This window comes from Amphiura filiformis, chromosome 20 (assembly GCF_039555335.1).
Source record: "Amphiura filiformis chromosome 20, Afil_fr2py, whole genome shotgun sequence".
NCBI lineage: Eukaryota > Metazoa > Echinodermata > Ophiuroidea > Amphilepidida > Amphiuridae > Amphiura > Amphiura filiformis.
This window is the reverse complement of record NC_092647.1, coordinates 22,793,744-22,812,378: the sequence shown is the minus strand read 5'-3', so window position 1 is coordinate 22,812,378 and position 18,635 is coordinate 22,793,744. Positions and strand designations below refer to the sequence as shown.

At 37.4% G+C, this 18,635-nt stretch overlaps 1 protein-coding gene and 1 long non-coding RNA gene across 2 annotated transcripts in view; one reads left to right on the top strand and one right to left on the bottom strand.

Annotated features, from left to right (window-relative positions):
- LOC140141764 (uncharacterized) overlaps positions 1 to 18,635 on the top strand; it is a 131,132-nt gene that overhangs the window by 105,524 nt on the left and 6,973 nt on the right. Inside the window, 3 exon segments of the mRNA XM_072163633.1 lie at positions 3,606 to 3,768; positions 16,362 to 16,575; positions 17,623 to 17,806. Coding sequence (XP_072019734.1) covers positions 3,606 to 3,768; positions 16,362 to 16,575; positions 17,623 to 17,806 — 561 coding nt within the window.
- Positions 8,122 to 11,222, bottom strand: LOC140142485 (uncharacterized). Its single transcript, XR_011857519.1, has 2 exons — positions 11,023 to 11,222; positions 8,122 to 8,632 (listed from the first exon to the last, which is right to left on the bottom strand). It is a non-coding gene; the product is annotated as an uncharacterized lncRNA (long non-coding RNA).

Sequence of the window (18,635 nt, the reverse complement as noted above, 5' to 3'; positions counted from 1 at the left end):
TTGATCCTATACAAAATGATTCAAGGAAGCCACTTGGTCACATTTACATATGTATTGAAGTCAATTGAAGTTTGACAAATAATATGTTATGACAAATAATATGTCAAAACGAAAGGTTTCGATATTTCCTCCTTCCCAATGAAAATCATGCAAATGGGGTAAAAAAACAAACATTGCAAACAGAGCCTTGGGATCCAACGTATTGGGCCTATACCAGCGATACCCAAAAACCCAAACCGTAGGTCGCGACACGTTTGGTGATCGCGGTCTCTTCTAAAATACATCAGGTCACCATCATATTGGTCATGCAACCATATAGTGACCCATTTTAGCATTAAAACTAACACAATTTTGAGTGCTTCGCGCGCATTTTTCACGATAAAGTCATTCTGGGTGCCGGTCAGCGGGCGACTTGGAAATTGTCGAAGTTTCGGTAAGTTGAGCATTTGCGTTATGCTGTGGGTCGCGCTATATTTTTCTATGATGAATTTTGGTCACGGGAAAAAGGTTTGGAAGCCTTGGCCTATACCATTCCCTATGAGTATGCGAACTGGACCAGATCTCACTAAATCTCACTCTTAAAACCACTGCTCGTGCATGCATCCCACGTGACTTGATGAAGCAATCAGTCATATATACCCAGGGAATCGCTGCCCGGGGCAGCGTAACCTCCGTGGCTACAGGTCGGTGATCTTCTGCGTGGCATGCGAGGGGTTCGAGGTTCGAATCCCGGGGGTACCAAGTGACTTCTTCCTTCATCTTTACTCCTTTTTCGTTTCTTCTTTCCCTTCCGATAGCAAAAAACCTTGTGTTCAGTTATTTGAGCACAAACACCGCTAGCTCAAGCACAGACTCGCCTTAACAGTTTCTTCTTACCAGTAACCGTTCTCGCTTTGAACACGTTCAAATCTACTCCAGTGATTCTAATATCGCCATTGATATATTTAAATTCAATTTTGCCTTTTCTCATTATTGTTACACGATTTACAAAATACTTTGCCAGCTGCACATTTACATCCCACAATAATGCATCCCCAATTGTCCATTCTGATATGAAAAAGATAATGGATAATTTATGGAATATAATATTAATAATAATATTAAGCCATCAATTAGGATATTCCATTAATATTTCATTTACACAAGCGTATTTTAATGTATTTTGTTATTATTGTATTATTTATCTCGACGCGTGTGTCAACTGCAGACGACAAGTTTCAAATTTTATTTTTAAAATTCAAAAAATTTTTAAATGTAAAAATTTATGACTATTATTTAAATCAGCATGAAAATTGCATTAAAATGAGTACAAACAAGCCTAGTATTGATTCAGCGGTTCTTGAGATAGCTCTTGATATTTTCAGAAAATGTTTTCAATATACGTATCACTGCATGCCTATTATGAGAAAGATCCCTGATAGACTATAATAATATTATTAAGCTATCAATCAGGATGTCATTAATACGTTTCATTTACGTGTTTTGATGTATTTTGACATCAGTGGATTACCGATTTTTCTCTCCAAATTTTCCAAGCCAGTTACTGGTATTATTCATTCATTCATTCATTCGTTCGTTCGTTAGTTCGTTCGTTCGTTCGTTCGTTCGTTCGTTCGTTCGTTCGTTCGTTCGTTCGTTCGTTCGTTCGTTCGTTCATTCATTCATTCATTCATTCAATACGATATCAAAATGAAGCTTCATAGGCGTTTCCCCTCCCAAGATTAAATCATGCACATGGGGCAGAAGTAACACTCCTTATATCAAGTCTTATGATCTCCTTTGTAGAATCCATATCCTTCCTTTTGTGTGTCACCTTTATTTGTCTCACTATTTAAAGACCCATTCAGTGATCCCAGCGAAAGTGTAAAAAAAATTTTAGCAAAAAAATTTAGCAAAAAGAAAGAAAACAGCAGTATTAACGAAGTTGAAGCCCCATTCGAATACATGTAGCTAATTTTTAAAAATACTGTCTATATAAATTACAGATTCATGTAAATTTCTTATTTTTTTCTTAAATACACGGCTTTTGGCTGAACCACTAGCAGGCTATGTTTACATTTTATGACAATGACAAAGGTACCAAAATCTGAATTTTGATGATTTTTACGATCGTCCGGATGAGCAAATCACTGAATGGGCCTTTAAGTGAAAGCACCGCCAGGTCATGCCCCCCACCCACGTGCTTTAAACTATTCTAATCTTTATACATTCAACCAAAACTTGTTTTTCAAAAGACTGTCAAAATGATCAACTCGTCCCAAAGGTGCTAAGAAATTGCACCCCGCTGATTTGACCTGCATCTAATATCCTCCATAAAGCAGGCTATTCCAGTTGAAATCCACACACCCGCTATGGAAGACATTACCTTAATCTGTCACACAGGGAGTGTCGATTTCAAATGGGGCTCTCTGAATGGGTGTCTCCTTTTGAAATCTACATTTAAAGTTGTGTTTTCCCTAGAGGAATTTCGTCTGTAATATCCCACTATGTAGAGCAATCCGAGAGGGAAAGCAGGAGGATTTGATATAATCCAAAAAGCAAGCAACGTGGAAATTGCAGCTAAAATTTCATCACATTGAGATTTGGGAGATTTGTGTATCGGATTTTTTATTTTATTTTTGTTGTTGTTGTTGTTGTCGTTGTTTGCTTTGGTTTTTGTTTCTTCCTTTCTGTTGCCCCATTTTGCTCTCATTCTTATTTAGTTTTTATTCACATATATATTTATATTATTTTAAGGTGGTACTACACCCCATGATAAATTTTGAGACTAATTTTTTTTTTATTTGTTCAAATAATTCAATTAATATCTGATGATTGCAGATAGTAAAAATAGTGTAAACCCATTGCTATGAGAATTCGATCTGTTATATCACTACTTCTACGGCGAATTCAAGAGCACATCTCGGTATAGACTAGTCAGCCCACATAATCAAAATAACGCTCACAGCCAGGATCATGTACCAGTGTCAAGCGTCTTCCCGATTAGGCTAACCGGACTGCTTTATGTGACCTGCTATCACGAAATGAGCGTAAAGTCGCCAACTAATAGTTTCGAGACGTCCTTGCTGCTGCGTCTTTTTTTCACACGCACCTGTTCAAGCCAATAGTATGTCTTTTGTCATTTGTGAATGGGACACAATGGGCCAACACGAAGGACATACTACTGGCTTGTACAGGTGCGCGGCAAACAAAGAACATCAACTCACAGCCAGGGTGTCTCGAAACTACCAACTTGTGACTTAACGCTCATTTCGCGGTAATTTTTTATTTAATTTTGAGAACAAAGTATAAAATATGGTTCAAGCATGCATCAGTTGCGTAATTTGTTTCATTAGCATTTTGTTCTTGTGCAAAGATTGGGGAATACATATGTTTGAATGCATGCTTGAACTTTGTTCTCAAAATTACACAAAATTAACTTTTTTTTTTCTTTTTCAAAATATCCGTTGAGTCAGAAAAACATCAAGTCAATAACACGCAAACATCAATTACAGGCATCTACAGCCTTGGGAAAGCTTTACTTAAATGAATTTTTCGATTTTTGTATTGCATATATTTTTAACGTCCTGTAATCTTTTGATACCTTTACCACTATACTTTTTCAGAGCTATATCAGAATGCAACAGGACGGTAAAACCGAACTTCAAATGCAAACATCATGGCAACTACAGGACTTATCTGAATATCCTACGGGATAAACGAGATTGGTGTATCGTCTGGGTTGCTATGGCAATTATACCTCTCACTTTGCTGTTTGACATTATCCAGGTAATGACAAAGTATGGCATGGTGTGATATGATATGATATGGCGTGGTGTGGTGTGGTATGGTATGGTATGGTATGGTGTGGTATGGTATGGTATGGTATGGTATGGTATGGTATGGTATGGTATGGTATGGTATGGTGTGGTGTGGTGTGTTGTGGTATGGTATGGTGTGGGCATGTGCTATGGTGTGGTATGGTATGGTATGGTATGGTATGGTATGGTGTGGTGTGCTTAACTCTCTCCATGCGGATGTTGATCGCAGATGACAAATTTCCATTTTCTGTTAAAATGTAAATATTTCAGAATTGTACATTTCCGTGACCATATTTAGAATCAACACGAAAGTGCATTAAAATGAGTACAAATAAACCTAGTATTGGCTCAGTGAATCTTAAGGTTGGTCTGAACCCTGGAATTATGGAAACTTTCGGACCTCATAACTGCTAAATTATTAGTCTAAAGAATATAAAAGTATAAATTTTTAGAATGGAAATGACTTGATGAATTCATCTGTGAGGTCCGATTTGGGCCAAAATGCTCATCTTTGGAGAAAATCCCAAAAACATGTTTTTGGCCCAAATTTTTGCGCAACGTAACAAAAAATTATTTGGCCAAAAAAATTTTTAAATTATTTTTAAAAACTAGATAAAAATATCTAGGACCCGTATTTTAATTTTTTTGAATTTTGACCAACTTTGAGAAATTTGCACCAAAAATGGTCAAAAATGCAAAATTGTCAAAAAAATCATTAAAAAGCCTGATTTTCGCCCAAATTTCAGATAATTTTGATGAAGTTGGTCAAAATTTAAAAAATAAAAATACGGGTCCCAGATATTTTTATCTAGTTTTTAAAAATAATTTAAAAAAATTTTTTGGCCAAACAATTTTTTTGTTACGTTGCACGAAAAAAATGAGCATTTTGGCCCAAATTGGACCTCACAGATGAATTTATCAAGTCATTTCCATTCTAAAAATGTATACTTTTATATTCTTTAGACTAATAATTTAGCAGTTATGAGGTCCGAAAGTTTCCATAATTCCAGGGTTCAGACCAACCTTAAGAAAGCTCTTGATATTATCAGAAAAAATCTACAAATTTTAATATTGAAGCCTATGGCTACTTAGCAGAGCATTAATTTGGTATAGTTTGGCTAAAAATAGTTTCAGCTTAAGACTTAACGGGTTCTCGCATCTTCCCGGGTTGTTATATAAGAATAATTGCTTTCAAACGTCACTTGCAGCGAATGAAATCCCTTTTGGAATTTAAAACGAACAAATATTTACTTCACTTTAAAAATCATTGGAAAAAAGATCTAGGTAATCTTCGGTATGCAGGTAAACATGGATATTATACACACGATCTCGTAAAGCTCTCTAATGGAAAACGACTTAGTTTGCACAATTGAAAAGATCAATCAAAATACTGGTAAAAGGGAGATTTATATACGCGTGATAACCTTGCATTAACTAAATTTAGCATGTTTTGATATATAGTGTGTCTCAGAATAAGTATTATATAACACCGGTCAATGCCACAACCGTAACGACATCACAATCTTTACAGGGCTCGGTTTTTGGCGGCAAACCCTGTTTTTGCCTGGTTTAAACCGGCGAAAATGGCAAAAACTCATATAATAGTCACTCACATATTAAAAGGTAACACAGAAAGCTCGTAAACAGTAAAACACAACTTTTAATGAATCATTCAATATATTTTTTTGTCTCATCAAGACCCTCATGACCTAATGAAAAAAATTTAGAATTCGATATGCCACATTTCAGTTAGAGCAATGAAAACCCATGCCTTTAATTTCTTAATTTGTTACTTATAATTACATGTTACATCCAGGAAATCATTTTTTGTAATTTAATCACTTGTTTTGAGATTTTGAGAACATGAATATAACGAAGAAACGATATTCGGCAGTCTGTTAAACTCATAACGATATTATCACAATGTAAGATACATTTTTGAAATGAACATTTTAGCAAAATGGCTCTTGGGTATTTCAAGTTATTGAAGAAATGATGTCATACACCTTCATCATAACGCTAAAATAATAAAACAATATTATTTTCTAAGAAAACGCACAATCCCCCCAAAGGGTTTGATAACTATTTGGCAAAGTGGCAAAGCGACCTATATATACATCACTAAAAACCATTATAGTTGACCTGATGAATCTAGGCGGATGAATAGTCATATGAATATAATTTCATATGGTTACAAAGTAATTAGTAAACTGTCTTTCCAGTGTACCAATTCAACCAATCTTGAATTTATAGTGTAACCTTGGAAGCTCGAGACAATTCAGCATCGAAGTGGTTACGTAATTCTCTTGGTTACCGGATCACGCTTTTTTGGTATGCCTTCGAGTGCCATATACTTTGTGTGGTGATCGTTTCGATCGTGGTTCATTACTCAAGAGCGTGATCCCGTTGACATAGTAACATTACGTAACTTTGATACTGAATGTCCTTAAGAAAGAAGAAGAGACACGAAGAAACGTATAAAGTTGTTCTCTAAAACCGCGTTTTCTCAGCAATCAAATATCGCAGTGAGTCAAATGTTGGTGCATGGATGTATCTTAACATTATTTTTGTGTGTTTATACAAATTTTTAGAATCCGTTCGAAAATCCTTCGTTTAAATCATTTTTACGCACCATGTTCACAAGATCAAAAACACGTTCCATGCAGTTTTTTTTTAATATTCGCTCCGTATAAAACCACGCCGAGTAATTGTTTTCTCCTTTTTTGTATTGTACTACAAATCGACCAAAGAAATAATGTTGCCATGGGGAAGAACCAAATACAGTACCGATTAAATTTTATTAGCCCGTTTTTGGGAACAATTTTCGAGAATCTTGTACCACAAAACACTGTTTTGTTACATTATCGATATCTGGATTGTGGAACGTTAATTTTGATTTCTAACTGCCTACATTATTTCTCAAAAGGATGTCGATTCCTTTACCATTTGAATTTCACTCCAAATTTAAGCTACTTTTGCAAAAATCGAGGTTTTTCGCCATCGATACCTCCGACATTTACAGCGGTGATGAGATTGTTTATCATAAGAGCCTGGTATGCACTATTCTCCACTATACTCCCAAAGAACGACACCAATGCCCACCAATAAAACACTTTTTAATACATAAGCTTGCGTTGTGTTGGTATTTATTTGCACCGGCCACAGCGAATCGTGAGCTCAATGAGAGCAGGCACAATTATTATAAATAATTGTGAATCTTTTTTCTTTTTCTACTTATACAAACAATGCAGTGGGATCCTAGACTAATACAATGGGGAAGCCTAAAGCCTAAAAGAAAACAATCGCGGTAGGAGCGGGCTACGAAAACTCTTGAAAAAACTCCTGATTACTATTTTTGGAGAAAAATTGAGAACGTACGATGACCCCTGGCTTTCTACCTCATGTCAACATGATGATTGAATTCTTTCCTCCCCGAACAATCGGTCAAATACCCACCCTGGATAACCGACAGAGGCAAAACATTTAAAATACACATTAAAAAAATTTTTGGATTTAACAAAATTTTTTGAAAAGCGTGTGTGCTGCGTGGTGCTACCAACCTGAAGTGACTACCAAACCCTAACACGCCCCGGCGCACACCCAAGTCATTCATTATGACGTAACGTGAAGAAAATAAATATATGCTAATTCGCCGAGGGCGCTCAAACGCACATATTTTCATTTCTCCACTATACTCCCAAAGAACGAGACCAATGCCCACCAATAAAACACTTTTTAATACATAAGCTTGCGTTGTGTTGGTATTTATTTGCACCGGCCACAGCGAATCGTGAGCTCAATGAAGTAAAAGTCAGGGAAATCTACAATCCCAACGATTGGGAAACTGAAAGCAATTTTGGTAAACTTTCCTTGACATAGCCATCTTTGGCCGAATCAGACCTCCATCTGCCGTGCCTCTTAAATAACCTTTCAGGCACCCCCGCATTAGCTGCCTCTGTGGCACCCCCTGAACGCAGGCTATGAACACCAAATTTTGATGTGTCGCCAACTATTGGCTTGAGCGCATCCAAAATGACTTCGCGAACTCTAGTATATGACATTGGTCGGTTATCCTTGCGCAATTTGTAACCCATTTTTGTGGCAGACAAACTCCTGAAAAGGAATGAACATGAATCTTGGACCTGAGCTAACTCTAAATACTTCTGTAACATACGAACAGGACAAACTTTTGATGTCAGACGTGCTATAATAACTGATTTACCTTGCCTATAAATGTCCGTCTTGCTAGAAGGAATCAGAATTGACATATGTGATAACTCAAATGTTACATGCTCTCTTTTTATCTCAGAAAGTTCATCAAAACGGAGAAACCCTGCATAAGCTATCAAGCACATTGTTACAGTTCTAATAGTAAGCAAATTCTTGATGGACAAATCTGCACAATAGTGATCATATACTTTAACCAGAATTTCTGCTGTTATAGGCTCCTTTTTAACGGTAGGAGATGCTAATTTACGTTTCAAACCCTCAGCAGCATTCTTAACAATTGGAGAAAGACAAGGATCTGAACTCCCTGCCAATTTATGAGCCCATGAAATAGCAGCAGTGGCTTTCAAAATAGGTGCTGGTGTGTTGGCTGAATGACTGACATGAATGAGATATAATGAAACATAATAGGGATCCGCTGGAATTTTTGACTTTCCAAATCTGTCAGCCCATGCGCACCAATTGCAAAATGCTCCCCCATATTGCTTTATAGTTGAATCGGCTCTAGAGTTTAATGTCACACCAGGCAATTCTGATGCTAATTTGTTCAGTTCATCATGCTCTTCGTATCCTGCATCTGACCATATACCACTCTGGAAGATTACCTGCAAATGAAATGAAAACAATTTTAAGAATTCCGCAGTCAAATGCATTTAGGCCTACTAATATTTCTAACACCGTCTGATTACTCTACCTACTTACTAATTTTCACTTCTTGTCAATGCTGTCCTTCACGCATCGAGTACCAAATCAAACTTCATAGATTCCTGCTATCAGCATGTAACTATCTTCGTTGCAAGCTTTGATATTTGTTGCATTTCATTTATATAAAGTTCTTTGTATTTCCTCTAAAATCTGAAAATTCATTACCAATATCATGGCATACTCAATTTACAGAATATGTTTCTCTTAAAATAATAAAATTATTAGGATTACAAATCCAACCGATTTTGCTCAACGCATTCGATTAAAACTGGACTCTTACCGCCAGAATAGCACTTCTGGCTATTTGTTTAACGAACTGCTCGTTATTGTATCTGCCATTTACAAACATACCAGGAAAATACTGTAATTCCTGTATATCCACCACTCCAACTATAGGAGCCTGTCCATCTGGGAACAATATCGGCCAAAAGGGCCGAATACCACTGAGGGCAAATAAGAGTTCCTGCTGCCCCCGAACGCATCATGTGAAATAGGACTCTCGGAATGAGTTGGATAGGTGGCACTAACCAGTTATTTTCATTAGACCAATCCACAGTAAATGCGTCTATATTCTCACAACCAGGGTTCCAAAACCTCGAATCGAATCTTGGCAACTTTGCATTGTAAAAACTGGCAAATCTATCTATTGTATGAGGACCCCATCTATTGTCCAATGTCTCAAATATATAGTCTGAGATAGCTCAATCATCAGCATCAATAATGCGACTTATATAATCAGCTCTTTCATTGTCTGATCTAGGGACCCATTCCACTTCTAAAGATATATTATCTTGGACACAAATTCTGAAACTGTTCAAAGCAATTTCTTGTAATTCAATTTTCATACTGCCTTTTGTTGCTATCGCTGCAACACTTTGGTTATCCGTAAACCATTTCACAACATGATTCCCAAGCTTCTTGACAAATGAAGCCATGACCATTTCTACGGCCTTAAGCTCTCTCCATGCCGAGCTTCGTCTTGCATCAACTTGATTCCATTGCCCATGAGCAATGTCATCCGACATATCTACTACATACCCACCGTAGCCAGTGCTACTTGCATCTGAATATACTATTTTAGATGCTGCTGTTTTCAGTTCTACTTTTGCACAATTGAGAGTACGAATATTTTCCCGCCAAAACTCTAATTCATTAATGGCTTCTTCCGACACACACACAAAGGATTCCCAGTTTTCTTTACCTTCTACACAGACATGTAAAGATTTCGTCATTAATCTTGCTATATTTCCAACTGCCAGGCTAGTGGAAACAAGTTTTCCCGCCACACTGGCCAGAAGTCTAGCCTTCACATTTAAATTCCCACTATTGTCTTTGAGTTAAGAATAGTGGTAGTACTTTGATGGATGTCTTGAACTCTTCTTCCGGTGACCCCAAATGCACCCGATTCTAGATCAATATCATATCCCAACCACTCTAATGTTATTGTTGGGCTCCAAATCGACTTCTGGATATTCGGCACAAATCCAGATTTAATCAGATCGGCTTTAATACTATCACTAGCCTCTTTTGCTTTATCTAAAGACCCACCAAAACCTAGACCATCATCTAGAAATACTACAATTGCCTTGCCTTCGCTTCTCCACTTCTTTACCAACGGTCGAACTATTTTAGTAAAAATAAATGGAGCCGAACTCAAACCAAATGCCAGGCAAGAAAATCTAAAATAACGCACTTTACCATTAAGATTCCATGAGAATCCCAAGAATTTTCTATATGCATAGGGTGAATCTCTATATGATGATACCCGGACTTCAAGTCAAATTTGAACATGAAACCACCTTTCTTAAGAAACAGCAGTGCTGTTCTCATATCCTCAAACTTAACAGATTGCTTGCGAATGAACTTGTTTACCATCCTCAGGTCAAGAATTAGCCTCTTTTTCCGTTTGGCTGAATAGAAACAGTGAGTGGATTAATAACGTGTGGGGAGATTGACAAATTTCTACAGACCCCAATTTTACCAGCTCAGATATGGCCTCAGACACAAATTCGTGATTATTATACGCAGACCTGTTATTCTTGGATGATTGCATCGGAGGCTCGTCATAAAAAGGAATTACGTATCCGTTTTCAATAGTTTCCATTATAAACTGTGGGGCCCCAATTTCCCGCCAAAACTGGGCGTGGCTTGTTAGCCTACCTGAAACCTTGATCGCAATATTACCTTCGCTTCTCTCATAATCTGCATAATCAAATACTATATCATCTGAAATACAGACACATTCATCTACGCTACATGAATTATCATACTTAACTTTAGCTCTATTTACTTTAGATGCCTCCTGCATTTTGCGGCTGGTTTGTACTGAACTGCTGCCGTCTGGCTGGACAACTTTCTCTCCAGTGGCCGAACTTCCCACAGAAGTAGCAACTGCCTTTGCCTTGCCTGCTGATGGGCCCAGTGAAGGACCCTCCTGCACGAAAAAGCTGACTAGAAGAACCAGGCATACCATAACCACCACCCACGGAAGCGCCGGCATCTTTTTTGAACTTTTTTGCCGCTTGCTTGCTAGCTTGCTTCTGCTTGATCTTTCTTCCCGCTCGATATTCGGCCCGTTGGATTATTGTGATCATCCTCATCAGCTGCCAACTCGTTGGTTTCATACTCTGACACGGTCGCCCACCCATGCTCGCTGATGTCAGCCAGTCTTATAAACTTCTGTCTTGTACCGATGGTATCTCTCGCTTTAAGTAGGTGCACCTTGCCATCTACCGGGTCATCAATGGCCTTGGTTATTAGGTCGTCAACAGATCTATGTTACAAGTAAATAACACGTAACACTTATTAGAGACAATTCATATCAGATCATATACGCGCCAAATCGCACATTTCGCGCCAATCAACCAATTGAGATAATTCAGGGTTCAATACATTTCCACGCTGGATGATTTTCTTTTTTACTCGGACACATTAGCTCATACCAATTGAACAAAATTTCTATAAAAGATGAGCCACGCGTATCACTGCCCTTTTGCTATTGATAACCTTGCACACAGAACAGACCTATTGATATTACACGGTCCACTGTGACACGGTCCATTGGACCCATTCCAAACTGGCCAGCAAAAGCTGCTGCCAACCATTTCTTATTAAACATAATGGAAAACTTTGGTACGTGTTCGAGTCCCTATGTGGTCCATTCCATCTATTTTATTTTATTTTTCTCTCACTTTTTTTCTTTTTTCTTGTTCGTTTCTTTCTTTCTGACTGCAGCGATTGATTGTTTTTGCCCGTTTTTTTTCATTATATAATTCAGGAATTTTTAGGCTATACTAGTCTAATAGGCGCGGCCTATGAATATATTTTTACAAATTAGATTTACAAATAATTAGATTAACAAAATATTGGTTGTTGGTTTTGTTACTGTTGTTGTAGTTATTATTGTAGGCCTATATATTGCATAATCAGGGTATAATTTAAATAGGCATACTAGGCCTATTATAGCCTATAGAAGCATTGATTTATTGCACGACAGATATCATCCAGGATAATTTTAAAAATTTAGAAAATCCAAAGGAAAATTGCCGAAAACGGCTGCCCACAATCACCCCCCCCCCCCATCAGCCCATATGGTCCTATCATGGTCGCCCCTTCCCTATCCTTGCAACATATAGGATGACTCACGAGCCGCGGTTTGTCCGTGGCCCTAGTTCAGATTGATACACTATTGTACGCGTGAGTTCATTCTTTTCTGCATGGCTGTTTCCATTATTAACTTACGCCCCTCTGGAATCAAGCCTTGAAAATCAATTGTATTTAACCTTAACCTGCCAGCCTCATATCATCCGAAGGCGAAGATAATGGTAATTAGCAGAGCAGGCTACGCCCTGCTCTTTCAATGTATCATGTCAGTTTGCTGAAGCATTTTTGTTAATTACATTCATTTGATTTCGTTAAAATAGATAATTTGTTTATAGACTGGTACTACTAGTTTATGACACATTCTTTTGCATCACATATGGCGTTGATGAAACTATTGCTATTTTGTTTCATAATTTGTACTTTCTACTAATTATTGTGTAACAAATTATATAAATCGCGTTATGCAATAACAATAAATGAAAAATAAAATAACAGATCTAAATCGATTAATAGGTTATTCTTAAACTAGAGCAATGATATTACTGAAATATAACATCCACAAACGTAAAAACACGTCCCCACCTAGGTTTCATTATCATTGAGGTATAGGACTTTTTATTTTTTCGGAGAAGAGCAGGTAGGGCAACTACTTGATTATATTTCTACATGTTCATACTACATACTCTGAAAATTTTAGAAAATTCGTACGTGTCTGTTTTTTAAAAATCTCAGTTTTGTTCCTAAAATGGGGGTTATAGCGCCCTCAACGGGCACTCTCTCTATAGGGCTACATGTAAAGATCAGTTATAGACAAATGGCCCTAAAATAAAACGGACTCGTTCATTTTTCCTCAAATTTTGCATATGATGTAGATTTAACATCTGGAATGTAATGCAAGTGATGTCGTTGCTGCTCTTCTAAATTTATTTATAAAATGTCCGCCCCAGACCAAGGCGTCCCCCAAACTTTATGATTGATATTTTCGCACTTTCGCACGCTAAAAGATCCTGTAAATGTATAATCAGAGTATGTACAGTTTCTTTGTAAAATGTGTGCCACGAATGTCACGAATTGACCTTTTCGTCAATTCCAAGGGTCCTTTGTCATGTTGATGCATGCGCACATTGTTACTCCGCATGTCATTACAACAAGTTGCAATAGACAGAGTGACAAACCAAGGAGGTTAGATATAGAAAAGAGAGGAAATAGATTACGTAACGCATATTGTTCCTTTGTGCCTATTAGAGTTTCCGCCAAGCTATTCATCGAGAGGTACCTTTTGTTTGGGACAAAGGGCTTCCGCCATTAAATCGGTAACTGACCTGACAGCGTATTAACGCTATATAGGCAGGCCACTGTCATTAAGTGATCAAATGAAAGTCTACATTGAAAGTCTACATTGACGAAAGGTACCTTTTGTTATAATACCACACAAGGGTGTGCTCGAGGTGTCCCATACACACAAAAACACACTTTACCTTCGACATAGAATTATTGACCGCCCATCTTAATTTAGGCGCCTCATTTAAATAAATTCAATAGAGTTGCTGATCGATTACCCGTAACAACGTGTCATTGCTGCCAGGTATATAGGTCTATCTGTGTCATTTTCTATAATTAACTACTTCGCAGCTATTATGTTGTTATCATGGTTATATAGGCCTGTTCAATAAAATCAAATGGATTTCTTAACATCACGAATATCCATTTTAAAAGCCAGGTCCAATTGAGGTAGTGAAGGAGGGTCGAGAGGTGAAAAGAGGAGAAGCGGATGGGTAATCGAGATTGTAGGGGAGGGGCGGAAGACAACAAAAGAAAGGAAGAGGGGGAGAAGGAGAGCGATGCAGTCACGGGGCTCTAAATTACATAGGCGTAGATCGGGGGAGGGGGGTAAATCCATTTTAGCGCAAAAAAAAGAAAGGAAGAGGGGAGAAGGATAGAGAGGTAGAAGGAGAGCGATGCAGTCACGGGGCTCTAAATTACATAGGCGTAGATCGGGGAGGGGGAGTGGGGGTAAATCCATTTTAGCACAAAAAAGAAAGGAAGAGGGGGAGAAGGAGGGAGAGGTAGAAGGAGAGCGATGTAGTCACAGGGCTCTAAATTACATATGCGTAGATCGGGGGGGGGGGAGAAACCCCCCAATATTTTGCCAGGGGATGGTCGATATAATCACCCCCACAATATCGACGCCTGTGTATTGGTTTCTGTCAAAATTAACCTCATATTTGGTCATTTTAGCCATAAAATACCATTTTTAGCGCTTCGCGCGAATTAATTCCACGTTTGTCCCATATTTCACCAGTTTAGTTCCAATAGGCCTATGCTAAAAAATTTTCGCGCATTTGTACCATAAGGTTCACTGCACTGGGTATTTACCCCCCCCCCCCCATGTCAAAAATAAATCTACGCCACTGCTTAAGTGTGTGCATAAGAAAGAATAAGTGCAGAGAAAGGAAAAGAAAAGAATGAATAAAGAAAATAATAATTATTATTATAGAATCTAAGCATATAACAGCACTAGGCAGCCATTTAATGATGCCAAAACCTTAATACGTTACGTAATTAAAACACCCAGTCAGATATATTTCACACCTGCCAAACACATGTCACCCAATGTCGATAACTGGACGTTGAATGTACACTCTCATGAATATTGATTGGCAACATTTTCCAATATGTCAGCGCTCAAATCGGACACAATAGAACAATAAAGAGCTGTGACATCATCACCTAATTTACATCTCGCCGTGATAGTGTATAACCACTTTTCCTACTCCGCAGTGTATCTGCAACTAACCCTTTGTTATGCTAAATAGATTTCTCAATTTTACTTGTTGAAGGCCACACTCTTCATACCTCAGTAAACATCAAAAGAGAAGCTAGCTGTTTTCCGTGTCAAAAATGACACAGAATATCTAGTGCACTTGTGTTTAATATTTGTGCAATGATTTGCCCTATATGGGTATTATGGTGATATATTTATGAATATTGCATGGTACATGAGGGCAAAATACCCGGATGGTGTCCAAATTTGGTTCGAATATACCTTATAGTCGATACTATCGAGCGAGTTTGACATTTTTATGAATAAAATGTAGTATGAATGGTAGGACGCCGCCATCTACATCCACATTCACTACGAAACAGTGAAATGCTTGGTTGAAATTATATAAGTAGGGGCCAACCTGAGTCGGGTTTCTTAAGTTTTTTAAAAATATTTTTGCATAAAATATAAAGATAACATATTCAAATCAATATTATTTGTGATATTTTGGCCTAAATACATTTGTTTAGCAAGATACAGCTTTCGAAAGGAGTGGATACGTGCAGTTGCCTTGAGTGTGTGATTATTACTTAGTAGTCAATTCACCACACACTGGTAAATGGGAGATGTCCTCTAACTTTTTCTAATATGTGACCATCCAGCACAACTGAGCCCTGAAGTCGCCAATCATCATTTTTGAGATATTCAACCAAAATATTCTGCTTGAAATTAGCTTTAAAATGATGTATATCATGTCTATAGTACTTGACATTTAAGTAGTGAAAAATCAATAAAATCAATAAAACAGTCAATAAATCCGTTGTTTCCTATTGTTTATTATTAAGTTCAATGGAGCATATCTCAATAGTGGCACTGGCGACATCCGGGCTCAGTTGTGGTGGATAGTCACACATCAGAATTGATAACTAAAATCTAGTCAACTGGACTTAATATTTTTTGACTGGCGACGTTTCACATCCTATCCTGGATGCTTCTTCAAGCCGATAAATCATTATCAATTTTGATATTTTATATACCTAGATGACTGACAATATACATAAATATAACGATGCTGCGCTGTTACTTCGCGTGTTGAACAGCACAGTAACCATGTGCACGTCGACGATGACGCAGTTAAAGTAGAACCATCAATTTTCCGCGATACGGAAAACGGACGAATTTCACGGAATCACATACATGGTACACCCACTTCCTCCACACATATTCATTGTATTTTTCTATTTTCTCCCTATTTCCTGCAGGTCAGTCTGGAGTTCGTCTATTATTTCATGGGTGTCCTCGTCGGTTCGTCAGTATTTCCCATAATCCTCTCCATGTTTTGGGCGCGACTGACTGGTAAGGCTATCATGTATGGCGCCATTTTAGGATGTTTGGCAGGGATATTTTCGTGGCTGCTGTCTGCATCAATTCTGAATAAAGAATTCAACATGTCAAAGTTCATCACCAATTCTGCAGGTAAGTTTCTCTCATTGAATGATCTAAAAATATGTCTCAACATGGGAATAAAGACATGGTGTCATTACATAACTTCCAGGGAACTACATAACAGCAGTCACCATAACTCATTACCCCAGCTAAGTCAAATACTGCCCCTGGCTTTCAGTAAACTGTACTTGTATCCTTAACGTGTAGCAGTTACCATAATGACTTGATTTTGCAGGGTAAATTAGTTCAATACATTACATCATGTAAAAAACAGCAAATGTTACAATGTGGTTTTAACTTCTTGTTTCGTAATTTAGAAGCCTTCGATGTTCATAGACATATTCAATGCCGGTCTTGAAAAAGACCCTTGTTTCTGGCATTAAAGCCATATTATAACATTTGCTGAGGAGGATGCCCTCAATATTTTTCAAAGTTCTGTTTTTACACGATTGTTATGTACTTTAGTATACATACCTTGCTAAATCAAGACTTGAGGTGCTGTAGTTATTTGTCAAAATCCAGAATTTTGAATAAAACCATCGTTTTATTATTACGATGGAAATATTAGTCGAAGGCGCACACGATGTGCATAACACAGTACGTACTTAGCGTGCGGACAGTCGTGACATATCAAAACAACTGACACGACTCGCGTTTGAATGAGTGGCTCGCATTGGCGACATATGCGCTGGTATTTTAATAGGGATTTTCTTTGTATTGCCTCGTCTGTTTGTTCCCAAATTAAAAGAGGACATATCTGACAGTGACAGACTTTTATACCAAAAAAATACAATTCTATTTCTTATGGAATATGAATGTTAAAATATGACTTTAACGTCTGTTACATGACCATGGTAGATGATCGGTAAAGTGAAAACAGAATTTGGAAGATGGGTTCAAACCGGGCTCGTGGTGCGATGTGGGGTGCGATCTCAGTGACGGAGGTAAAGCTTTCAGTTGTCGGGTATTTCCATGATAAATCAAGCTATATTGTTAAGCAACTTTAAAAAATGCTACCAAACTTAAAAACATTCCTTTAATTTGTTCCTGAACATTTTTTTCCTTTTACTTTTTCAGGGAATGAATTTGAAATTAGCATGTTGATCGCCAATTGTGTAGCCATATTCTCAGGTGCTGCAATCACTATAATCATGAGCTTTGTTACTAAGAGACACATATCAGAGTTCGAAACCGCAGAAACTTGGGAAAAGACGAGAGATATAGACAATCCATTGTCTCCGTGGCCGGAACTTTATATCAGGTTAGTTTCTTTCTTGGGGTATGTGGGGTGTGTGTGTGAGCATTTGTTCTCAATTTGTCATGTTTGTGCTGACAGAAAGTTGACAAAGCCTATTAAATTCAAGGTAAAGGTGAGTTGTTATGAATGTCTGATCCCGGTGTTAAAATTTGGCATAAAATTGTGTCTTTAGTGTAAGATTTTTTATTTCTGTCATCAGCGAATTATGTTACTTTGAAAAGCAAGAACGTTGACCCTCAAAAAGCTATTTGGGCAAGTTGAAGCCTGAGAAAATCCAAAATCTTACACTAGAAGTCTAAATTCCATACCTGCGTATTTCATACCTACGTAAATTTCGCACCAGGGTTTGAAAAAAATATACAGTACCGAATATTGTAGTTTTTCCTGACATTTACTGAAAAATGAAATCATTGCTTTTCATTTGGCCGAGAAAATTAATTTTACAGTAAAATTGTGTAACTTAAATTGTTGCTCATTTCAACACCAAATAATACACCGTTTGCATTACCTCATTAAATGAATGAGCCACGTATAACAATAGCCATCGATTCACTAGCGTTCTGAGTGATTAGAATATATATATTAGAATGCGATGTCAGACAAGAAATAAAATTCAAATAAAATATTTCCTAATCTATTCTAATAATTACATCTCATTCTCAAATTAGCTTTCATCTAAATTTAAGAAAATTGCGCTAAAAATACAACGTATAAAAGCAAAGTAGTGGGGATTTGTAATGCATAATATTATTCGCTATACCCACGCTTTTGCTGTCATCATTGGCAATTTGAAAACTCATATATTTATAGAAAAAAGGTTGCAACGATCATA